The 25,174-nt window shown below is 39.7% G+C and overlaps 1 protein-coding gene across 2 annotated transcripts in view; it reads left to right on the top strand.

Moving 5' to 3' along the window:
• RAB7B (RAB7B, member RAS oncogene family) overlaps positions 1–25,174 on the top strand; it is a 302,865-nt gene that overhangs the window by 181,239 nt on the left and 96,452 nt on the right. For both annotated transcript variants that reach the window (XM_044076843.1, XM_044076842.1), the window contains exon 4: positions 17,151–17,366. In XM_044076843.1, coding sequence (XP_043932778.1) covers positions 17,151–17,366 — 216 coding nt within the window. The remainder of the gene's footprint in view (positions 1–17,150; positions 17,367–25,174) is intronic.

Raw genomic sequence — 25,174 nt, 5'->3', positions numbered from 1 at the left:
TTCACCATCTTTCTTCACTGATACATAAGAAAATTGAAAGGTTTTAAGTGAAATCTCTAAAAGACATAAAGGTCTGCTAAAATTAAATATATGACACTCAGCACGTGGCAGTCGCAGCACCATGAATGAATAAATAAAAGGTCTGCTACCGAACTTGGGTGTCTTTCTCTATACCAGTGACTAAGGCTGAGAAACAAGCTTTTTCCCTAGGGCTGCCTGAGGTTTGAAAGGATGAATGGTTACTTTCCTGGTTTGCTTTCCTTAACAGATGTGCGGATACCTAGCATTGGTACATGTTACACACCGACAGATGCTGTCAGGCAGATGTTAATGGCCCTGCAGAGCTGTCCTACACTTACTGGCAAGAATTAAAGGATGTTTGGTGGAAAAATGGGGTCTGTAAGTGAACTTGTGTCCAAAGCACAATTTAAGACTATAATTAGACAGGGATTTGACCAATGAACCTGCACTGAAAAATGGTTTCCAGTTGTTCTGGCTCTCTACCTTCACTCCTAGGCCTGCCTACAGATTACCAACACAACACAGACTTCTGAGAAGGGAAGGCTACCAAGTATTCTCAGCCTGAGAAAAATTAGTAAGGAGAAATACAGAATGCAAGTGACTATGTTAAATAAATAAAATAATATCAAGCTAAAGTGCCTTCAGCAATATCCAACAACTGGAACATCCACAGAGGTTCCTCACTAAAAGAATACAGGTAATAAGTAATATGTCCTATGCAGACTGCCTCAAGGCCCTATCTCTATATTCTGTCTCCAATAGGCTTTTGAGGGGAGATCTATGCCTGGAATACAGGGCAGTGTCAGACCCCACTCTGATGGTCCTTCTACATCTCCACGTCTATAGAACAGGCTCCCAATCCATCTGAAGCAGAGTTCCTCCCTAACCCAATTTAAGTGCAACTTGAACAATTGAATGGGGAACCGGAAATTCGCCCCTGGTTTGGTACCTATGTCCCTAATGGACAGAGATAACCTGTAAATGGTTCATCTCCCATGCCCATGCTTAAATTATCAAGGGTATCAGAACTTTTCAGAGATTTGGGATGCATTGCTAAGCTTAAAAACGTCCCTTGTGGTCATTAGTTTAGTAAACACCTATGAACCTATGAAACTATTATCATGCTTTGCTGTATGTTGAAAATATACCTCAGTTTTTCTCTAAACGTGGTGCTTCAGATTCCAGCCTTATTTACTATTACAGCTTTGTACTGTTTTACTAAAATGTTTATTTCATTGGGAGATAGATTCCACGCATCTGTAAAGATATGTTGTGTTTCCCCTGACGGTGATTACTTTCATTGCTTATTAAGCAACCTTAAAATAACAGTACATTTCTTTGATGATATAAAGCTTACCTGTCTTGTCTGCTCTTTAGGTGCATTTTATATTTTACCACCTCTGTCGATATCTCCTCACAGTCACTTTTTCACCTCCTGTGAATTCCCTGTCCCTCACCTATTCCATTAGTCTATTCCATGGGCATACAACAGTCTGTTTAAAAGGGTACTTTTGCCGATCCGGGTAGTAGATGGCACACACCATCAGCTGTTTATGCCACTCCCTCCCATGTCCTCCATTACCATGATTCCAGCTCAGTGTAACATTTTCATGTCTTTCCAGCAGCATTTTGTTAACTCTGGTCAATGTCTCTCAATCTTTTCTGTTCTTTAATGAAGAGCTCCAGCTACTCAGGTGTCTTTTCATACCTGTGTTTGAATATTACAGAGACAAATCCAATTTTTTTTGGCTTACTATGGAACTTCCTGAATGTTTTTCACAGTTTTTGTCTTATGTCATATCATGCAAAACTATAAACCAAAGCACCAGTCTCAATGCAAAGTTTCACAAGTGAATTTTAGTTCTTAGGTTTCAGGTCTGGAAATAATTCCATCATAGCTGTGTTACAGTTATTGCTTTACCTATCTGATGTATAGCTGTAAGGATATATCTGATTATCCAGATTGCAAGATATGGGGGGTGGTTGAGATTAGGCCTACTAAATGTATCCTTCTCTTTTAAGCCATCATCAGTATAGAGAAGATATAATTTGGGAGATTAAATATAAATTACTCATGACATTGTTTAGAAAGCAATCCTGGTTCTGAAGTTGATCTATTGGCTTCCAGTGTCAGGTGTTTCTTTATTCTGTATAAGTTAACCAATGTCTGACTCAACAGCAAAGAGCTGTATCAGCAGTAAACTGTCAGGAATGATGGTGCCCTACCACCGTACTTCTCAGCATGTAAACATTTTTCAAGCTGCCGTTCCCTCCCTTCCCCACTGTACAAAGGAAGAAGTTGGTCCCAAACTGAAATTTCAAAGTTTTATTATATTTTTTATTTTATTTTGCATTTGTTAACCAGGGCCCATTGCACCTATTTTAGTCTCATCCTGGGGGAAACAGAACAGATACATGACATTATATGCAGAATGAATAAGGAATTGCAATGCATGCATATATTACACACAATGCAAACGTTGGCTGGAGGGTATAAAGGTAATAGATACATGACAATATATACAGAGTAACTGACAAAACACAATATGTACATGCATTATATACAAAGAGGATTTCAAAACTGACAAGCTGAAAAAAATCACAAAGAAAAGTAGAGTCAGAACAAGTTACATAAAGGGAAGAAAGGGCAGAAGAGTTATATGACCAGAGAGGGAGCAGTTGCATTTTCCTAGAATCTTGCAATGTACTTTTATTTCTGATCAGAAAATAGGGTATGAAGAATGATCTTTAAGATAAGAACGGAGAGATTGCTACAGTTACAGCCAAAAACTGAGAAAGCATTTTATTTTGATTAACAAACTGACTTATAGCGATTTTTTGAACTTGCACTTATTTTCTCTATTTAGTCTTATTTTTGTAAATTCTATTACCATTGTATCTAGGCCATGTGGGTATATTTTCAGTACATCTGCTTCTGGGACAAAGTAAAACTATGTCATGCCAATTCCTTCTGTTGATAGGCATATCAAGTATATCCAGTAGGAAAGACTGTAGTATAATACATTCAGCTCCTCCATTTGTGACTGAAGAAGTATTGTAAGAAGACCTTGTAGGACCTCTTGATATCTTGACTCAGCACTACAGAGTCAGTGTTAGATCTTCCAGCTCATCCCCCACCCTTCTGTTTTTCTTCCAGATTCAGGATCGAGAAGATGACAACAAATCGAAGGATCAGAAAACTTGAAGACAGTGGGTTTAGAAGTAAATCTGAATTTTGGCTAAAATCTTACATACAAGTTTGACAAAGGAAAAAAAGAATTATAGTAAAAAGGTTTAAAAGAATCAGCTGTGTCTCAGTTAAACTCCATCGGGTGTGTTTGTGTCATGAAACACTGGACCTAAGGAGTATTTTCAAAAATCCTTTCAGCAAAAATGGGCACATATGTTCAAATTACCTTGTTATGAAGTCCATAACTGGAGAAGTCCCTACAGCAGAGGTGGGTCCACTTATTCTTCCTTCCTGCAGTGAATAGCTGCTCTTAGATTCCTCAAACTTACTACATTATGTTAGCAGTACCATTAATATACTTGAAAGTGTCAGTGTCCCTCACACTTTCACTTTGCTGAGATTTAAAGGTTATCTTGCTTGGTCATCAGCAATGATACCTCTTTTCTCACCGCTGCCTGAGTCCCTGGCATCAGTACTCCTGATAATGCTAATGAAATTAGTACTTAAGCCAACATTCACTACCTGTTGACCACTTATTCCTAGCACTATCCACCTACCAAGCTCAAACCCATCAATTACTGTCCTACTCTCTGCCATTTTATTAAGCACTGCTGTATTCAGTACTGGTTATTTTGGCATATGTTCTACTGACTTTCGCTTTGTGAACATTGGTTATTTAGGTGCCAACTAAGTCAACCACTGAGATGTTTTTGGACCCTTCAGTTCAGGTTTTGCTTATATGCCTTCAGCCACCTTACCTTCCTGGTAGCAGTCTTTGGACCTGATATATGCAGTGCCTCCATTTCTCCCACCAGCATCACCCTTGAGACTTGTTATCTGTACCTCTAGCTGATAGGCCTGCTGTAGCAGAATACTTTGTTTAGACTTCTGTTGCTAAGACAAAACTAATTAGAAGACTGCAAAGCTGTTTCAGGAAGACTCTCCATGTAGAGCAAGAAAGGGACTCACTAGTACAGGATATGAAGAGTAAGAATAGAGCTATTTCTCCTTTATTTCATCCAAAGGATTCCAAGTTCTGAGAGAAGGGGACCTGTTCAAATGAGAATGTCTCTTCAACCAGTTGGTCACTGCAAGAGGCATGCAGACTTTCTCCAGCACTCCACCTTGGTAATTTCACTATTGAAGGACATCCTGCAGGATGTTATCAGTGTCGTACTGGAAACCCTTTACAGTATGGTTTCCACAGCAAAAGAAGTAGAAACATTTTTCCATCTTCCTGTGCAGCATAGAGGCTCAAAAATTAGAAGTCATAATTCTTACGCAGCATTGGGGGGAAAAATCCCACACATCAGAGTATAGGTGTCCCCCACTTCAGAGACAATCAAGAGCAGTTAGTCAGTTTGAGAAGCATGTGTTTGCATCCTTTACCTTTACTTTGAAGGTGCTGACTTACCATACCCATATGGTGTATTTGCAGTGTGTGTTTACAACCTTCTACTTGATTTTGGAGTTGCTACTGTACCTTATCCACATGTTGCACTGTTAGTGTGCATTTGCATCTTTCTTATTGATTTTGGCGTGTTAAATTTCCTTACCCAAATGTTGTATAACCTGCAAACTTCTCATTCTCTTCCAGGTAATGACTTACCCACATGCTGTACTTTGAGAGAGAGAGAGAGAGAGAGTGTGTGTGTGTGTGTGTGTGTGTGTGTGTGTGTGTGTGTGTGTGTGTGTGCGTGCGTGCGTGTGTGTGTGTGTGTGTGTGTGTGTGTGTGTGTGTGTGTGTGTGTGTGTGTGTGCGCATGTGCATTCTTAGCCTAGACTTTTGGGGTGCTAACTTACCTTACCCACATGCTTTCAGCATGATTTGTCAAATAAGTTGCAGCACATAGTGAATGAACTTCCCGATAATGACTTTAAAGAGGACAGTATGTCCCAGGTGTCCACCTCTGCAACATTCAACAGTCTCTGAGCTCAATGGCATATGAAGCCTTAAAAGGGACTGCATGAGAAGCAATTCATGTAGCAACATACCAGCACTCTTAGCTATACTTGACATTTTTTACCAAGGACACTAAAGCAACCTTTATTAATATTCCATTTAAATGACCCTTGTTATGCACTACATACAAAGGATTATTTGAAAGGAATGAAACAGAAAAGGCAAAGCCTTATGAATGCTGGGATGCATTTCCTTGCCCAGATGTAGAGCAATCAGGGCTGAGTAGGGTTTCAGCCATAAGAGTCACCTGGGAGTCAGCTTTCTTCACATGCAAATTCCTAGCAAGGTTAATGGTCCGGTGTTTGGGAACATTAGCAATACTCTGGTGGACATGGCCAACCACTGGGTGGATCATAGTGCACCTAACCCTTCCTGTTTTTGGAAGCAATCTAAACGAAACTCTCGCACTAAGTCTCTGATTGTAGGAAGTTCAAAAAGAGATGGAGTAAATGAGATGTTTTGCAAGGTTAGACAGTCCCCCTTCTCACACCTCCATATACTTGCTCTCTTCTCTTGCAAGTTGTCTCACCCCAACAAAAACCTACAGACAAGGAAGGGGCTGTAAAGCCTTCTCATAAAAGAACCATCCAAGAGGTCCCCATAGATCACCAAGAACTTCGACTCTTTCCCAATGCATTTTCTCAACAAAGGAAATGAGGAGCTTTAGCCCCATTTAAGATATGAATGACCTCAACTATTTTATTCCCAGGGAATCTTTCTGCGTGGTCATCCTTCGCTCACTTCTCCAGTTCATCACAAGTAGATTGGATGTGCAGTTTCATCTGACAGTTGCCCATTGTCACATCAAGAGAGTCAGGCCAGCCCAAAGATTCCTGCATTTCCAAGTAAGAGCCAGTCATTGCTGATTTCAAGGAGTTCCCTTTGGCCTTACCATAATCTCATGGGTGTTCACAAAGTGTATACGTATACTAACAAACAGATGCAGTGAACCAAGTTTTTATTTCCATGCATTGGTTTCTAGCTGCACTTTCCAAATGCTGTCTTATCAGGTGAAGGGGTTATCTGCTCAATTTATTTCACTCTTTAGGAGTTCTGGTCATCCTGGAATCTTGTATCTATCTTTAGCACAGGTATTGTGTTTTACAGGCTGCCCCCTAGGTACAAGAACTTATTTGGGTATTCTTACCTAAGAAAGAATTCAAAACGTTCTGCATTTAGGTTATCAGCATATCACTGTCCAGTGTTCCAAAACTTGTATGGGCTTGAAAGTGGCTTTCATTTACATGCTTTCTCATGCTAGGTTCGATATGACAGCTTTGTAGTAGATGTTCAGATCAGCCCAGTGTTCCAGTCAAGTTGTCCATGGCTTTCAGGATACCCACTCAGTCAGCTGTATCTGTCAAGGTGTGGCAAAGGTGATTTAGAGGGTAGGCAGTCCAAGAAGCATAGAAACTAATGGATTTCTGCATGCATGTCATTGTAGCTGATACCACCTTCCTTTCAGGGCTTCTCAGTCACCCACTGATTCCTTATAGCTGCACATATTCCAAGGGACAAGTAGCACTTGTCCAGTAGTGGGGCAAGCCAGCTTGTGACTCCCTTTGCTTCTCTGGCTAGTGAAATGTGTTTATATTCATTCTCCCTAATTCTGTTACCAAAATGACACAGCATGGATGCACTGTTGCAGAAATGACCACCAGGTCTTCTTTATGCGTTATGTCACCCCATTTCTTCTGACAATGAAGTTTATTCCAAAAGTGGCACAGGTTGTGGTAAAGGTGATTTTAGTTCTTCTGTTCTGACCAAGATAGGCTTGATTTCCTCTCCAGAAGGCCTACCTTCTTCTCAGAAAGAACTTGCTTATGCATCCTTCAGAGAGTTTCCTTTCAGTGCTGCATGTCCCGATGCTGATGGCATAGTTTCTCTACTACCAAAAATAGCTCTTAATTATGCCTAACCATGCACTGTGGGGTCTACTATTACTTTGTTACTGAATAAATAGCAAACAGTTTTCCTGGTGGGAAATGCTGTATCTATTAAAACAACTTTTTGCAACATATTTTCTTACTTTGTTTTCATGATCTTTTTGATGCTAACATTAGTCTTTCCACCATTAAGGCTTGTTTGGCAGCCATCTTTCACATCAGACAGTCATAGGTTCATAGGTGTGTACTAGGCTGATGGCTCTGGGGCCTTTACAAGCCTAGCCATAGGATTACCCTGGCATCATGGCAACCAACCTTAGTTCCTAGTGCCTCTGTCGAGCAGAGCCACTGGAGTTGTGCCTGGGGTGAATTTTCTACTTTCCATCCACTCATCAAGATTTCTCTTGAAGAGGATCAGTGAGGTGCTCTGCTTGACATGTATTGAAAGTCTATTCCATGGCATGGGCAGTCTCGGGGTTATGAACCTGTCCCTCCAGTACATTCTGTTGATTGTGGTAATGAGGTTGAGGTCTCTGGAGTGTGTGTGTTGAAGAGGGATTGGGATTTCTTTAGATGTAGCATTTCTAACAGAGCTGGGTCAGACATGGCTTTGTAAGTCAAGCAGAGATTGCCTCTAAGTAGGTGATATGAGACAGAGAATATTTGGAGTTTTTTGAGTCTGTCCATATAGGACAAGTGTTTAAGGCCTAGGATCCTCTTTGTGAGGTACTTTTGCGGCCTCTCCAGTTGTTGCAGGTGTCTAGTGAGGTACATGCCAAATGGGGCATTGTACTCAATGATTGGCCTAATGAGGGAAGAGTAGAGGGAGACAATGACCTCATTCTTCCTGGATGCAAAACCTTTAGTAATGAGATGTGCCACATGGAAGGACTTTCTGACCACAGTGGCAATGTGTTGATCAAAAGAGAGGTTGCTGTCAACCTGTGTTCCCAGATCTCTTATAATGCCTTCTGTGTTCAGTGGACTACCATCAATGTGGTAATTCATGGGAACTGTTTTTTTCCCAAAGGGGATGACGACAAATATTTTGGCATTGAGCTTAAGGCTATGGTTCTGACACCATTCGTTGGTCTCAGTAAGGCCATTCTGTAGGATGTCAACATCACTTGGGGAGTTAATAATAGCTCCCAACTTGCAATCATCTGCGAACTATTTGGCCTGGTCTTCAGAGAAGTAGATACTAAGCAGGAAAGGACCCAGGACCAAACCCTGTGGGACTCCACTCTTCACTAGTCAGCAGTCTGAGTTGGAGTCAGCTAATTTCACACTGTGAGTTATATCTGTGAGCCAGTTTGCAACCCACCTAGTGACATAAGGGTTGATGCTTAGCTTAGTGAGTTGTACTATGATTCCTAAGTGGGGATTGGTATCAAAGGTCTTGGCCAGATCAAGGTAGGCTGTATGAACCACCTTGCCTTCACCCACAGCTCCGGTGACTGACTCAAAGAAGTCAACCAAGTTGAGCAGGCATGATCTACTCTTCATAAAACCAAACTGTGTGGGATCCAGAGTTTGGAGATTCCCTATATCCTTGTTTATTAGGTCCATGATGATGCGTTCCATAACTTTGCATATCAGACTCGTCAGGCTAATGGGGTGATAGTTCCCAGGGTCTGTATTCGCTCCTCCTTTGTGGAGAGGGATGACTGCAGTAGTGTGCCATTTGGTAGGGACAAAGCCTGAGGTGAGGCTGTGATTGAACAGGGCACACAGGTGTGGTGCCCGTTCACTCTGTAGTTCATGTAGAACACAGCCAGGGATATTGTCAGGTCCCATAGAAGCTGTATTCTTGGCCTTGGATAGTGCTGTTTTAACCTGTGAAGCAGTACTACTGAGTGCCTGGCAATCTACTGGTATTGTGCTTGGTTCTTTGGAGAGGGGGAGAGGTATAGTTGGCACTGAATCTGTCGGCCAGTGTATTGACAATATTTGTTGGCTCGGTATAGGAAGTATCATTGTGCAGTACCTCAGAGCAAATCTGTGTATTGCCGTGGAGATTCTTTACATAACTATAGAAGGCCTTGTGGTTCTTTTTACTATCTGCTGCAATTCTGTTTCTATAGCTAGCTTTAGAGGATTTGATGAGGGATCTCAACTTTTTGTTGAGGTTGATAAGGGAGTTTTTCTAGTCTTGGGACTTCACCTTATTCTGCATCAGTTTCCTCCTTCTATTATAGAGTTTGTTTATGGCAGGGGACCACCAGATTGGCTTCCTTGGTTCTACTGGGTATGGTGAGATCCATGCATTTGTGTACGTGTTCGTACAGTGCATTGGTGTATGATTCAGCGATCATGCAACTATTCTCCATTTGCATGGGTGTCATGAAGTTAGCCACCTCTGTTTTAGGAGCCCAAAGTCAGATTTGGAGAAGTTTTCATGGTAGTTACCTTTGCGGGGGGGGGGGGGTATTTGGATTTCCAAGGTGATTAGTTTGTGGTCAGATCTAACCAGGGAGGAGCTGACTATTGGGGCAGAGCAACGGTCACCCATGTTAGCAGTGACCAAGTCAAGGATGTTGCTACCTCTAGTGGGGGTCAGAATGAGCTGGTCCAGGGCATTGGAATTAATGAACTCCAGGAAACATTGGGCAAGTGTATTGGTACATGAGTAGTTTTCCCTGTTAATGGAGGGGTAGTTGAAGTTGCCTAGTATGAGAGTGTTAAGTTGGACCTAATATTCTCCAGGGTGCTTAGGAATGTGGAGTATGAGTCTTGGGACATGGTTGGGGACATATAGCAGGCTACAACCTGAATCGCTGTCTTACCCAATGTTAGCTGCACCTGAAGTATCTCTGATACATTATGTTGGACAACCAGTCTGGAGGTGTGTGCATCCTTTATGAATATGGAAACACTGCCACCTTTGGAGCTTTGGTCCAAGTTCTGGGGCTGAAAGGTGTGGAAAGAGTTATAGCCTGGCAGTGTAGGGGTGCTTTCTGTTGCCTTGAACTAGATCTCTGCTACAGCACAAATGTCAATGCTCTCCATTTTAAGGAGCGCTTCAAGTGAGTGCATTTTGAGATTTAGACTTCTAGCGTTGAACAGCATGACCGTCAGATTCCATTTGTTTGTAGCTGTTATGGTGGTAATTTGGTTTTTGGAACAGCGCCTAAAAAAGGCACTATAGGGGTGGCAAGAGCCTTGGCCAGTATCCAGAAGCACAGGGGTGAGAGATGTAGGCCATCTCTGGCAAAGCATTGAGGTCTGTCAATCATGTCATCCCAGGCAGACAGATACTAGATCCCCTTAGAATGACATTAGAAACTTAGCCAATTGTTGAAATCAATCATTTTCTGCTTGTACTGTGGTATCATTCTGGGTGATGGTAGGATGCTGCTCAGGGCTAGGGTCATACCCGCCTGGGCTACATAATCTCAGAGCTCCTCCATGTCTCTTTTCATGTAGTCCAGGGAGGTGCATCTCCAGTCATTCACACCCACATGTACAATGACTGAGTCATATTTGAGCCTGTTGTTGAGGGACCTGAGTGCATGTGTTATATGGTGGATCCTGGCACCTGACAAGCAGCTGACTGCTAATTTCTCCTTATTCAACCCAGTGAGTGGGACATCAGTGTGCCTCACTATCAAGTGACCTATGACTGGTGTGTTGGGCATGCTGTTTTGCCTTAGAGGCTTTGGTTGAGTGGCACACTGTTTAGAAGAGTTATGTGTCTCGTGATTAGTGTTGTGTTGTGGTGGTCGAGTGAATTTCTTCCTTGGAGGTGTCTGCTGTTTGGGTAGATTTTTATTGAGAGCCTCCATGAAAGTGGATGTGTGGTTTGTGTTTTTATGTGAAGAGAGTGCTGGTGTGTGTTCTGGAGGGCTATGTGTTCAATGTGATGTTGCACAAGATTTGACCTTCTCCTCTTGACCAGCTATTCCGGTCTTGGCTGGAGAGTGCATGGCTTCCAGTTTGGCTATATAAGTGCATCTCTCGCAAGTCTGAGTGTTGGGAGGTAAGAGGAGAGGGTTGTCGGTGTACATGAGGCAGTTGCTACATTGCATCAGGATGTCCAGGTTCACCAGGTTAATAGGAGAAAGCACAGGGAACTGACCTTTAGACATGCCTGAAGGGGTGGGCATTAATAATAAGTACTGGATCTGTTTTCTTGTAGAATGTTTAGTGCTGGTAGCACTGTTGTGTGCTACAATAATTGTAACAAGAAGTTTCTTAAAGTGCTAGGCTAATAAGCTAGTAAAAGTGCAGGAGAGGAGAGAACTAGTAGATCTATGGGAAAAATTGAGGAGCAGACTTTTGCACCACTCAGATGCTTACAAACAGTCCTGGATACAGCAAGTCTGTATCTGGACTAGACGAGTTACAGGAAAGGTGAGAAACAAGTGCAAATGCAGGCTTTTAAACCAGAAAGTTGAGAGAGAGATGGAAAAACTGCCCAAATGGCCAATAAACTACTATTTCTGGGCCAGAAACCACTCCTCTTGTGGTAGATAGGCTACCTAGTGCTTATCACTCCCACTGATAAGCTAGAAGGCTTCCTTCCAATACAGAGAGGCTTGGGGGCTCAGAAGCTTACATACAGTCCTGGATACAGCAAATCTGTATCTGGACTAGACTAGTTACAGGAAAGTGGGAAAAGCGCAAATGTGGGCTTTTAAACCAAAAAGTTGAAAGAGATGGAGAAACTGCCCTAATGGCCAATAACTGCAATTTCTGGGCCAAAAAACACTCCTTTTGTGGTAGATAAGGTACCTAGTGCTTACCACTCCCATTGATAAGCTAGAAGGCTTCCCTCTAACACAGAAAGGCTTGGGGGCTCAGAAGCTTGCAAAGAGTCTCGATTACAGCAAATTTGTATCTGGACTAGACTAGTTACAGGAAAAGAGGGAAACAAGCTAAAATGCAGGCTTTTAAACCAAAAAATTGAAAGAGATGGATAAACTGCCCTAATGGCCAATAACTACAATTTCTGGGCCAGAAACCATTCCTCTTGTGGTAGCTAAGGTACCTAGTGCTTACCACTCCCATTGATAAGCTAGAAGGCTTCCCTCTAATACAGAAAGGCTTGGGGGCTCGGAAGCTTACAAACAATCCTGACTACAGCAAATCTGTATCTGGACTAGACTAGTTGCAGGAAAGGCGGGAAACAAGCTTAGAATTTTTTTTTACAGAAAGACAGCTAAAACAGCACTAAAAACAATTCAATTGCAGTGCAAGCTAGCACACTTGAGTGTGTAGCAATATTAGAGCAAATACAGTTTAAATAAATGCAATTTATTCAAACTGTATTCTGAACTGAATTCAATTATTGTTTTATTCAACTCTGAACAGTTAAATAGTGCCAAAAAATATACTTGTCAGCTGAGAAGCACACTCATTCAGAACACAAGGAGATTCAAGCAAATAGCATCTAGCATAGTCTTCTATGTCTTTGTACTCTTTTACATCTAGAAAGTATTTCTTAGTTACACTTAGACATCCATTAAGAGAGCTGTTTGGCAATGGCTTGTTTATATTGCATTTGTATACTGTGCTATTGATCCCTTCTCCACAGGTATGGCAAAGGAGGCTGAATATGTCATGAATCAGTCCTGGCCATGACTGTAAAAGAATGAATAGTCAAAGGCACACTGCCATGTCCTTATGGCATCTATATTACAACATTGAAGCTTTAGTTAATCGAATAACTAAAGCTGGATCTTGTAATATCAACAGCTAAAATTGTCAAACAGCCGATTCAACCAAGGGAAACACTTACCTTGGCTGAATCAAAAAAAAAAAACTTTACATCTGAAATCAAGTGTGGGGCTTCACCCCCACACCCCCCATGTGGGAAGCAGTGCCCCCCACACACCCCTACCTAAATATACCAACTCCGAGATTGCTCCAAATTGGAGAAATGGTCATACTCCACATAACGGCTAAGGGAAGTGTGTCCCTGGGTTAAATCAGTCGTTTGACAATTTACGGTTTCGATATTACAAGTTCAAGCTTTACTTATTCAATTAAGTAAAGCTTTGATCTTGCAATATTGAACCGTCCTTATGCTACATCAGCTTTGTGCAGCAATCATAGTTCTTTGGACATGGATTGTACAGCATTATGCTCACTATATATAAATAGTATGGCTATAGGTCAGTGATGTTCTTCTGACCTGTGATATGTATTTCATTGTGTTTATATATGCATTACTGTAACAACATGGGAGTGTAGGGGTATGCAATATAGACTGTTGTGTGATCTTCAGAAATCACCAATGGAATTAATGTGTTTCCTAAAGAAGTGGTTAGTCGATGCTATGGGTTACCTGAAGCCATGCAGGAGTCCTTCTTTTGCCTTCTGTATGACAGACAGTGACTATATGATGGTTGGTGGTATGCTACATGTGCAGTTAAACTTTCACACCTCACAGTGCTAACATTAGAGTGATTCTGTTTTATGAAACCCACATATGCTTTGACTGTGTACAAGCCAAACCGTACAGAACTGTGCACCATGTTCCTGAATCCACTAATTGTAAACAAAAACTGTGTTATTACTATGCACCATGTTCCTGAATCCCCTCCACTAATTGTAAACAAAAACTGTGTTATCTGTGTGTTAAGCAAAGCCTGTCTTCCAGACTGTTTCACTACTGTAATGTGATATGGTGGATTAGAGACTATGTTTAAAATCATGGAATGACAGGCAGGGTGTTGAAAAGTTATTATTCTCTTTTTGTGAAAAGGCATTTGCAGAACTTTTCTTTCCCTTGCTATGTAGAAAAATAAATTTACCAGTCAGCTAGAACTTACATGAGACAGGGGAGTAATGTTATAGTATAGAGAAGAGTAATTGTATGCATGACCATACGCACCTACTAAATGGTTAGCATCAGTTTCATGTTGTGCAGACCACATGAGCTCAGTCACAACTGTCCTTTGGTTTAAGTGGTTTGCTCTCTCAGCTTCTGTTCTGCTCTGACACATTTGGATATATATTTATGCAAGTAAGTGACTTTTTTCCACATTATGTTTTGTGATAAAGCCCCTTAGAGTCATCAGACCTGAAGATGTCACGATTTAAACAAATATCTGAAAAGTCCTTTTTCTGGTGTTGTTGTTGTTGTTATTGTTAATGCTGCTTCTTGGAAACAGTTGTGATGGGGGTAGCAATAAGGTGAAGAAAACCAAAAAGGGAAACGCATCATCAGTAAGTGATCAATTAAATATCACAAGATGATGAAGTAATAAGGGAAATGATGCTAGTACTGCTAAGAGGAATAAAGTGTTGCAACAATGACCTTTGAAAACCAGAGTCATATTAAGTCAAAGTCAAAGTCAAAGTAAACTTTATTGTCATTGAGAAATCACACAAGTGCAAAAACTGAAAGAAATTCCATCTCTCCAGACTCAATGTGCAGAGAACGTATAGATTAGTTTCACAGGCATTTACACATGTAACACCTAGCTATTATATCACAGACATGCAGGTAGACAGACTAATATTGCACATAATTAGAAACACATTTTAACACTTTTTGAACTGAACACTTACTTGCATATACATGAAGGAAATAATGCCTTTTTTTACAGATAGTGCTATTGCAAAAATAAAAGTTTCATCTCTAGGTCTTGGATAAGGAATCACCTTATGTTTACATTATTATTTTAATTTAATTCCTGGAATTTCTAAAGTTTTACCAGATTTTACTCCAAAGGTTAGCACAGCATAGTAAGCATGGGAATTCATAGACTGCTGTTCCACCATGGTTTTACTCTGTCCACCACGGTTTTACTCTGGCACTGGCCATATCATGATCAGCAGCCTTGCTGGTGGAGTAGCTAATTCTAGCAAAGACACATAAAGCCATCTGTGTGAGTGTGTGTTTGTGTGTGTGCGTATGTATGGGAGTGAGAGATAGAGACAGAGTGTGTGTGTATGTGTGTGTGTTGGAACATGCCTGTCGGTGTGGGAGTGAGTGTATCTGCAGCTGCATGTGTATTTTTGTGTGTGTAAGTTTTGTGTGGGTAGGTGTGTATGTGTGCGTCTATGTATGCGTGGGTGTGCATGGGTGTCTGTATGCTTGTGTATGTGTGATTTGGGAGGTACTTGTGCAACCATGAGGCATGGGCTAGTATGGAGGGCTAACATACCCAGGTCTGACAGTGCAGAGTTTGATTCACAGACATGGTAATTAACTGCTGGCAAGATGTTCCCTGTGGCAGCTTTACCTTGTTTCTGAATCAGAGATTATCGCCATTGTGCTAATTAGTCAACCCCTATTAGCCAGTTAGCACTTCTAGTAATAATTTCTCGGAATCCTTATGATTTTCCTTTTAAAATAAACAGTTTAATATAATCTATGTTTATTGTTTATAGAAACGGTAATTCACTGTCTGTGTTTCCTGCTTACTACTAAATTTTACATATTAGATTTGGTAATGTCAGTGTCAGTTACAGTTAATATGTCACACGTTAGCCGCATCGTGTTTGTTTTCTCTGTCTACTACTTTGAAGCATGAAATGTTAAACTGTGCACATATGTATTGTTAATCATTTCATTTGACTAAATGAATACAGGAAAGTTTAAAAATAAAAAACCAAATAATTACAAACTGAAATTGTAATGTTATTTCAATGAAACGTTATTTGTTTTTATGCATGTTTTTTTCTGTATCCTTCATATAAACCACTTAAGTATTTTACTGATGTATAACTTTCTATAATTTTTAAATTAGGATTTAGATTTTGGTAAAATAATTTACCTCAGCAAATCAATATTTGTCAGATTTGGTCGGTTTTGTTATTGCCTCCATATCACTGAATTTATGTATTAATATTTCTCATATATATAGTATCTGTTGACTACTTATGTTGGCATGGCTAAACCTTATCAGAAAGCTATTGTCAGAAAACTCAAGTCCAGCCTTACTTTATATAACTAAAATCTTTGTCATAAGAAAATTTTATAAAACTGCTGGCTTTACAAAAAGCAAACCGTGCTTTGAATCAGCTATTTCTCATTTATGATATATATTTTCAGTTTCATTTGAATGAACAACCAACAGTTGTTGCAGCTCTCTTTGTGAGACTGTTCTTTCTTATAAAAACTGAGGCAAATGTAAAATTACATCCATATTCTGATTCTTTATGCCTTTCTAATGGTCTTTATTTTTAAATTTTGTTTCATGAAGCCATATGAAACAATAAAGTACTTTCAAAAACAATATTGACGTAGTATTTGTAAACATATATTTAAAAAAATAACTGTAGAATTTATTTAAAATGAGCTCATTTACCAAGATACATAATGTAATAGCATGAGTTTTTGGGTTATTTATTCAAGCTTCACTCAATACAGGTGTTCTGCAAGGCTCGTTTTGGGGGCCCCCCTTTTTATTAATGATCTTACTTTTGATCTCCCTAATCTCACCCAAGTAATGCATGCAAATGACAGCCTCCTACTGGATGCACATAAATCACTTAGTTGCCTTGAATCTCCCCTACTGAACAACTTCTTTGACCTATGTTACTAGACTTTGAAAAATAAAGTACTGATATACCCTAAGAAAGCCAATGTTATGACATTTTCTACATACACATAAACTCATCAGATTACAGGCACTGCTTCTCAAAGACAACAATGACAATGCAATCTCTAATGTCACTGAACAAAAATATTTAGGCGTTACCCTTATCCAGCCAATCAGCTTTAAAATTCATAGCAATAACATCACATTGGGAAAGTGCTGTCAGAAAAAACATTATATGGTATCACATCTCTTAACACCTGCTGCCAGAACTGCTACAGATAAAAATGTACCAATGCCAAATTTCGAATATGATTTGTAATTACTGTGTCTTCTGTGTGCAGCATGCAAAAATTACAAATAGTAGATTTTAAGCCTACATTAAAATAATACCTGCAAGTGAAAATAGAATCTGGTTGCTTTCATGATAAAAAATCAAGTCTTAATAAATTCATCCAGTTTCAAGGATATAGGTAGAAGTTTTTAGGTAATTTAAATGAACATGTATTTTGTATGAATAGGATGTTTCAGTAAATAAATCATTCCTTCATAACTTATTTATTTAGTTTATTCATCGGACATTGTATGTTTTTCAGATCTGGGATACTGGGGGCCAGGAACGTTTCAAGGCTATGGTATCTGCATTCTACAAGGGATCAGATGGTTGTGTGTTAACCTTTGATGTCACGGACAGGGACTCCTTTCGTGCTATTGAAAATTGGAGAGAGGACTTTCTAGATAAAGTCCATCCAAGAGACTCCAACTTCCCCATGATTGTCTTAGGAAACAAAATTGACATAAAGGAGAGGCAGGTGAGTAGAAGAGAGAAAAAAACAAGTCACAAGATTAAGTAGCTTACACTTGCACAGAAAAAGCAAAAAAAAAATGGCAAATTTGTTTGTATGTTTATAAAATAGTAAAGGAATCCTATAATTTAAAGCACAAGTTTACATCTTCCAGAAAGGGTTTCAAGATCTGAAACGTTCTATTTGAGGTGAGCATTTGCAGTCATCTCTCTTTTTTATTTATTTTCTTTAAATAGAGATCATCTTTGTGTTACATTGTTTTTGTTCATGTACATACTTTTGTTAATACTTTGTTCATCAATTAACTGAAAGCTTTTTTTTTTATTTTTTATAACTATTTCAAATGCATTCTCTGTTACCTATACTCAATGCATCACTGACTTATATGCAGATGTTTTTAAAGTTTGAAAAAATATGTCAGAAATTTGTAGTTTTAAAAATGCATTTCTGTTCTTTATATGCATATTTTCAACCTTGTTTTAGTTTTCTATTTATCTACTAAATCTAATATGTAGCTATTCTCATAGCCAGCTTTAGGCACCAGTGAATCCTGTGGTCATGGCACCCTGTTCCTGGGGGACCCCAACCACACCAAGTTATCTTATCTTGATATTTTGTAACATGTTTTTCAAACCAAAAAAAGTTAGTACAACAATCTTGTATACTTAATAAACCAGGGTGGGTAATAACTCTTATTTGTATATCCTTTAAAATTCACAGATATCTCTAGTTATATGAGTTATCAACTAACAGGCTTCATAATTCCATTAAATATTTTACCACTAACACAGTGCCCCTTGCTTAGTTAAACTCTGCTGGTGGACATTCTCTCTACTAAAACTAACAACATAGCCTGTTTTGGTACCTGCAATACCCATGGCTTTGGGGGGGGGGTAATCATCCTTGACTGTGGGGGGGGCACAGAAGCTGCTGCTGGTTGGGGAGAAATCAGGAGGAAAAAAAATATTCATTTCCCGATTATGCACCTGAATAGGGCTATGATATCACCATGTTAGGATAAAGCTGATAATGAACATGAGCAAGGTAAGTACTAGAGAGATCAGCAGCCCAGAGTGACCGATCTCCGTGCAAACCTTGGATTTTAAAAAGAGATGATACTCCCAATCTATAGGGATGGTTTTCTTTTTCAGGGAGTTTTATAAATACTGGCAGAGCACCAGACAATGTAACTCACAACTTCTTTGCTGAGAAATACAGTAAAATGTCAAAAATAATAGCAGAATAAAGGCTCAAAATCAGCAACACATTTTAAGTATTATTCTGATTCACTTAAAATGTTAATGGAATAACACCTTTTGCATCAACATGCATTTTTGGACAGTAAGAAATATAAAACTCTGATGTATGCATTTATTCTTTTTCTTCTTTCGGCTTTTCCCAGTTAGGGGTCACCACAGCGGATCACCTGTCCGCTCATGATTGGCAGTGGAGTTTTTACAGTGTTGAGTTGCCAGCCCGGCGCCCAACCTTCCATAGAAGGCACACACATGCATGCACTCACATCTAGGGCCAATTTAGAGTGTCCAATCCACCTACAGCATGTCTTTGGGATGTGGGAGGAAACCGGATCACCCGTAGGAAACCCACACGACCACAGGGAGGACATGCAGACTCCACACAGAAGGCACCTTATTGATCATCTGTAATCCTGAATGATTTACCAGCAAATCAAATTTTGTGAAAGACAGACATAAAATTTAAGCAAAATCAATAAAGGTTTGTGAAATCAGGGACAGTGACAGTTATGCATTACTCCTCAATGTGGTAAATAAAAGTGACTTACTCCTGCTGATGATGATAACTGCTAAACAGCAGCCTCTGATCTGATGTGGCAGTACCAGTGTTGTACAATGTATTAGTATTTGCTGAAATAAGTACAAAACTAGTACCGCTATAGCTAATTTGTCTATGTGTGGAAAATATTACTGATTATCATATGTGCACACACCCAATAATGCCAGGATACATAAATTATTCTAATATGTATCAGTAGAACATGCATATAGCAAGTAATTATTTATTTATTTATTTATTTATTTTATTTTACATTTGTTAACCGGGCTAGTCTGGCTGGATACATGTCCATTTTCAGCAGAGGCCCGAGGAGAAAAGCTCCACTAATAGACTACGACAATACATGAAGACTACTTAACTAAGTAGATCAAACTTTTTAACAGAGAACAAAACACAAACAAATCAAAATGTCCCAACAGAATACAGATTGTCTTAACTAACTTAAGTAGGTTACAGTAAGATTAAGATCAAAGTTCACGTTATGTGGTTGAGGAGATAAATTCAGGCACAAGAAAATACAGTTGAGTAAAGGATATCTGAAGTGTAGGTATGTAAAAATTAATCATTGATCAGAGGTAGAGGAGAGTGATGGTATTACACAGAGTGAAAAGAAAGCTAGTAGTTAGGCAAGCTAAAGAAAGCAGGTTAGAAGGTAAGGAGAAAAGTTGGTAGTAAAACTTAAGGGAGAAAGGGATAAGTGGAAAAGAAAAGTGTGGGTAGAGTATGTTTAGATAGGGTAATGGTATTTAATCAAGTTAACTGTTAAGAAAGTAAAGTTAAACAGGAGAGTGAGGTATATAGGCAGTGAGACAAGGGAAAAGGGTGAGGGACCAGAAAGGGGGTTAAGAATGTTAGTTTAGGTAAGAATGGGAGAGTAAAGAAAGAAATATGCAGACTGTTCAGAGTAATAAACAGTAGTATGCTCAGTCAGGGTTAGAGCAGGGGCAGAGCCAGTGGATTTGTAGGTGGTTTTTTATCTGTTTTGAAAAGGTGGCATGATGTTAGGGAGGTCAGTTCAGTGGGAAGTTTATTCCAGTATGAACCGATAGTGTTTGCAAATAGGGAATCACCTGATTTATTATGAGATTTCAAGGTAGTCACTAATAGTTTGTTGGCTGATCTGAGTGTTTTGAGGTTCTTATAAGGTGTAATGACATTATTAAGTATAGGGATGTTGGAAGGGTAATGGAGAATTTTGAAGGTGATGACTAGTTGTTGTAGAAGTATAAGGTTTGGGAGTTCAAGCCAGTTGAGTTTCTTTAAGTTTAGACAGTGGTGAGTTTGGAAGGGTGAGCCAGTGGCAAATCTGGCTATACTGTGGTAGGCAGTATTCAGTTTCTGAAGATTACTCTTAGATAAGTTGACAAAGGAGGCGAGGCGTAGGTTAGTGTAGAGATAGGTAGTTTTTGGGGGGGGGCTACTCGGGAAGAGGCAGTGAGATAGGGCTTTAGTCTGTAAAGGGCACCAATCTTTTGTTAACAGTTTTGATAGTTAAATCAATATGATGGTCGGTTAAGCTGGTTATCTATGGGTTTGGTGCAGTTGTCAGGTTGGATGATAGTGCCATTACAGGATGTTATAGAGAAAGAGATAGGGGTGGATTTAGAGGTAGGGTAAAAAGTATTAGTTTGGTTTTGGGATTCAGGAGGAGGCAGATATGTTGAAAAAATTTTCTGCTGCAGTGAAGACTGCTTGGGTGGTGGAGTGGAGTTCTTCTGCTGAGCAGATGAGAGTAGAATCATCTGCATATTGGATGCATGTGGATGTAGGTAGGGAGTTGGGCAGATTGTTGATGAAAGTGGAGAAAAGTAGGGGCCTAGGATGGATCCTTGTGGGACACCAAGAGTGACAGGGAGTAGAGTGGATAGATGGCTGTCCCACAGTACAGCTTGTTTCCTATTAGTTAAATAGGAATTGAACCACTGTAAGGCTAGAGAGTGAGATTTTAAGGTATCAAGGAGAAGTTGATGGGTAACCATGTCAAATGCCTTTGAGAGGACTAGAAACAGTGCGGAAGAGAATAGGTTATTAATACGATTTGTATTTATGGTATCAGAGAAGGAAAGAAGGGCAGTAGTAGTGCTGTGGTAGGGTCTGAAGCCATGTTGTGAGTCTACAAGCAAGTTGTTATTTAAGAGATAGTTTAGGAGTTGGTGTTGGATAGTTCATTAGAGTTCCACCTTAGTTTGTGAATGATGGGGGAGATTTTTCAGGCAGGATTTTTTTGGATTCTGTTATGGTTCTGTTTATTAAGATGGATACTGAGGTATTGCTGGGGATGGTTATAGTTTTTTATCTAGGATGACAAGTTTCTTTGTTTTGTTTCTTAGATGTTTGAAGGTCTGATGGTCAGTGGGTTTTTAGTGGATCTCCATATTGACCATGATTTGTTTTCATTCTTGTTAGTTTGTTAGCAGAGAGCGAGAGCCAAGAGCTGCTTTGGATCTGATTTTAACTAGTCGGGATGGTGCATGTTGGTTTAGAATTTGTAAGAAGGTATTGTTGAAATGCATAACTGCATCATCTATTGGGAGGTATTTTAGTGTAGACCAGTTATATTGTTTGAGTTCAGTTTGAAAGGATGACAGATTGAATGCTGTTTTATTATATTTGGTCCGATAAGTAGGTTGTTTAGGGATGTTGCATTTTTTTAGTGATAAAGGTAAGGAGGTGGTCACTAATATTGTCGGGAGTATGCCTGTATTATAGGAGAGGATTGTTGTTGGTAAGTATCCAGTCTAGGATTGTTTGTTTGTGGGTGGATTTGTTTATTCTAGTAGGAGAGTTAATGGTTTGGTGAAAGTTAAAGAGGTTAAGGTGTATGGTGGGTTTGGGGATATGCAGGAGTTCGTCACCTAGGATAATGGTTTCCTGGGGAAGGTGCTAGAGATCCAGCAAAGGATATTTTCTAGGGTGTGGATGTTCTTGCCTGGGGGGATGTAGGAACATATTATGTTTATAGATTTGGTTGTGTTGATTTGGAGTTTGGTGCATAGCATTTCAGCATTTCCTGGTGTGGGGAAGGAGTTAATTAAAGTTAGCTGAAGTTGGGATTTAAACAGGAGGCCACCCTCCACCTTTGGTCTAGTCTTAAGGTACTATATCCTGGGGGTGAATTCATTGTCTTTGTAGTAGGTTTAAGCCAGGTTTCTGTGAGGCATAGGATATCAAAGGCATAGAAATCAATTAAGGCATGGAGTTGAGTGATTTTGTTGTTAATGCTACGGATATTAAGATGAGCAATTGAGAGGAGTCTGAGGAAGAGTGTGGGTTAGCGTGGGTGGTAGTTTGTATTAGAGGGCTTGGGTTTGGGGAGGGTTGGGGTGGATATCTCCATATATAAGTAAAGGAGTTTGTGGTGGTTGTAGGGGTTTTGTAAATTTGAGTGATATTGGAATGAGTCTCTTAGAGGTAGTAAGTACGTAGCGGTGGGCTTTATGGAAGAGAGGAGATAGGGACAGGTTGTTAGTATGTTAATGTGTGCTAGTTTGGGTAGGGGAAGTGTAGTAGTAGTATCTTTGTTTGAAGATGGAGTTTGAAGTAGTATGAGATTTTCATAGGAGGTAAGGGTGTAGTAGAAAAGTAGAATGTTTAGGAGAAGGAGAGGTGAGAGAAATTTTAGGGTAGAGGGCATAGTTATATAGAGTAGGAGGTTAGAGTTAATAGGGTAGTAGGGAAATAGGAGGTAAGGTATTAAGAGAGGGTGTGGTGTAGGAAGTGAGGTATAAGATGGTGGATATGATGGAGAAAATGTTATAGGTTGGTGAGTAATTAGGGGTGTGTCTAGGGAAGTATAAATGTAGGACCCTGGGGGTGGGTGGGAATTGGGGGTAGGGAGGAGAGGGAGTGGTGTGAGCAGGAACAACTAAGGGTGAGAAGGTGAAAGAGTAAGTCCATGAAAAGTAGAAGCTGAAAACAGGGTCAGAGAGGTATGGTAAAGAATAGTTGTGGGAATAGATATATTGCAGCAAATTGTTCACCTACAGGGGTAGCAGGCTACAGGAGAGGGGGAGATAGGCTATGTTAATAGAAGAGAGTGAGCAAGCTGGATATAAGGGTTAGTTAAAAAGATAAATGATAAATGGGGGGGGGGTTGTTGGCTGCTGGCTAACCTGAGTGGGAAGCTTGCCTAACCTAGGAGAGTTTTTAAACATTAATATTAGTACAATGTTCTAGTAGCTGTTTCAGCACATACTTTCACTGTCTTTTAACAAAGGATGGTCTCTCAGGGAACTGGTAGGTAAATTCCTCGTTTGGGCTATAATTATATTTCAAAAGTAAGACTTATAAGATACCACAGAACATTCAGACACTTATATATGTTACGAGTCTGGTGGCACCTCATTCCCCAGACTATATAAATGAATAGAAGGGTATCCCTTAATCAGGTCTGTACTAGTTCATCAAAACTCTAGCTCTGTGAATACCTATTCATCGACCCCTATTCAGCAAACTTCCTGTTATCGAGCGTTCAGATCAGTGAACTTTTTTCCCAGGGCATTGAGTTAGTTGGCCAACATGTGGAAATGTTCCATTTTCCCCACTGTAATATGAACTCAGAGTTGATATATATAAGTGGTGGTGGGTGGGAGGTGCACCGCTCCACATTAGGGGTGTGTGGTGGGCATAGCCCCCAGCTTTGATGAGTTTGTTATACTGCTGTGTGTAATGCTCGGTATATTGGCCTACTAAATTATTTACTTGGGAAAATGTTCACTGATTTGTGCATTTGATAAAAGTGTTGTTTGCTGAATAAGGGTTGATGAATAGGTATTCATGGAATTGAAGTTTCAATGAAATAATATAGACCACCTTTATCATTCTTGACCGTGTGGGTGGCCCACAAAAGCTTTTGCTAGTTGGAGAAAAAAACACATTAATTTTCTGATTACGCTCTTTAACTTGAACAGGGCTGTGATATGACCCTGTTAGGGTCAAGCTGATAATGGCCTCTGCTCTCAACTGCACCCATTCAAGAAACAGCCTTGCTCAGGTGTGTGTGTACACACAAAGCTACTGTAGGTTATGGAGGGCTAGGGATTGTGTGATTATTACTTGTTTAATTTTCATCACATGTGTCTGGGCTGAGGACACTGTGCTCATTGCTTCTTTTACTTTTCTCACAGACCTCAGAGGTGTACAAAGAAGGTTTCTATAGCTTGCAAAGGGGCAGTGTACTGTCTAGGAGCAAGAAAGCAGAATACATTAATGATACATAGGCCTGTTGTAATATGAGAGCATTGTAGCTACAGGTCAGTCTGTGCATGCTACTCCTAAAAGTTTTCAGCATGAACTAAAAGACTGCTTAGGATGGGTGACAGTGACATGGAGATACTTAGACTAGAAGTTCCTAGGGGGCCCCCAAACTTGACATTTTTGGGGGCCCCCAAAATGCTAAAACTTGCCTTGGCTATTCTTGTTAAAAGTATAACATAATAACTTGCATTATCATAAGGAAAATTAAATTAGAGTAATCAAGCCAGCCATAACAAGTTAGCAAACCCTGTTCCAGTAGCTATGAAAAGCATACAAAGTAAAATAGCAAAAAGAGACAGCAACATAAAAATACATTTGACTGAATTATATAACCAATACGGTCTATAATACAAAATTCCTATTTATTGAAGTCTTGCCGTTAATTGCAAAATAAATGTTAAATATGACAGATTCAGCACTTGCCCACATATTATCTGTAGTAGTATATTTATTTCCTTGAATATAAGGTAAAGATTTTATAGTTACTGCTATGCAGACTGCAGAAGTAGCATATTGCAGTTTATTATCCTTATCTGACTTTACCACATTTTTCCACATGAAAACTCAGTACAGACTATATAGAACTAAGGAGTTATAGAATGTTTTAACAAATCAAGCTCATGAAGCCTTAGACATGTACATTTTGGTTACAGGAAACATCCCATACATACGTACTCATTAGGTGATGATTATAGTAACAAGTTAATGAATTGTGACGTTAAGAGGGAAAATGTAATAAATAT

Source organism: Protopterus annectens, chromosome 7.part0 (genome assembly GCF_019279795.1).
Source record: "Protopterus annectens isolate FY-2018-M chromosome 7.part0, PAN1.0, whole genome shotgun sequence".
Taxonomy (NCBI): domain Eukaryota; kingdom Metazoa; phylum Chordata; order Ceratodontiformes; family Protopteridae; genus Protopterus; species Protopterus annectens.
The sequence above is the reverse complement of the archived record's forward strand: the minus strand, read 5'-3'. Positions and strand labels throughout refer to the sequence as shown.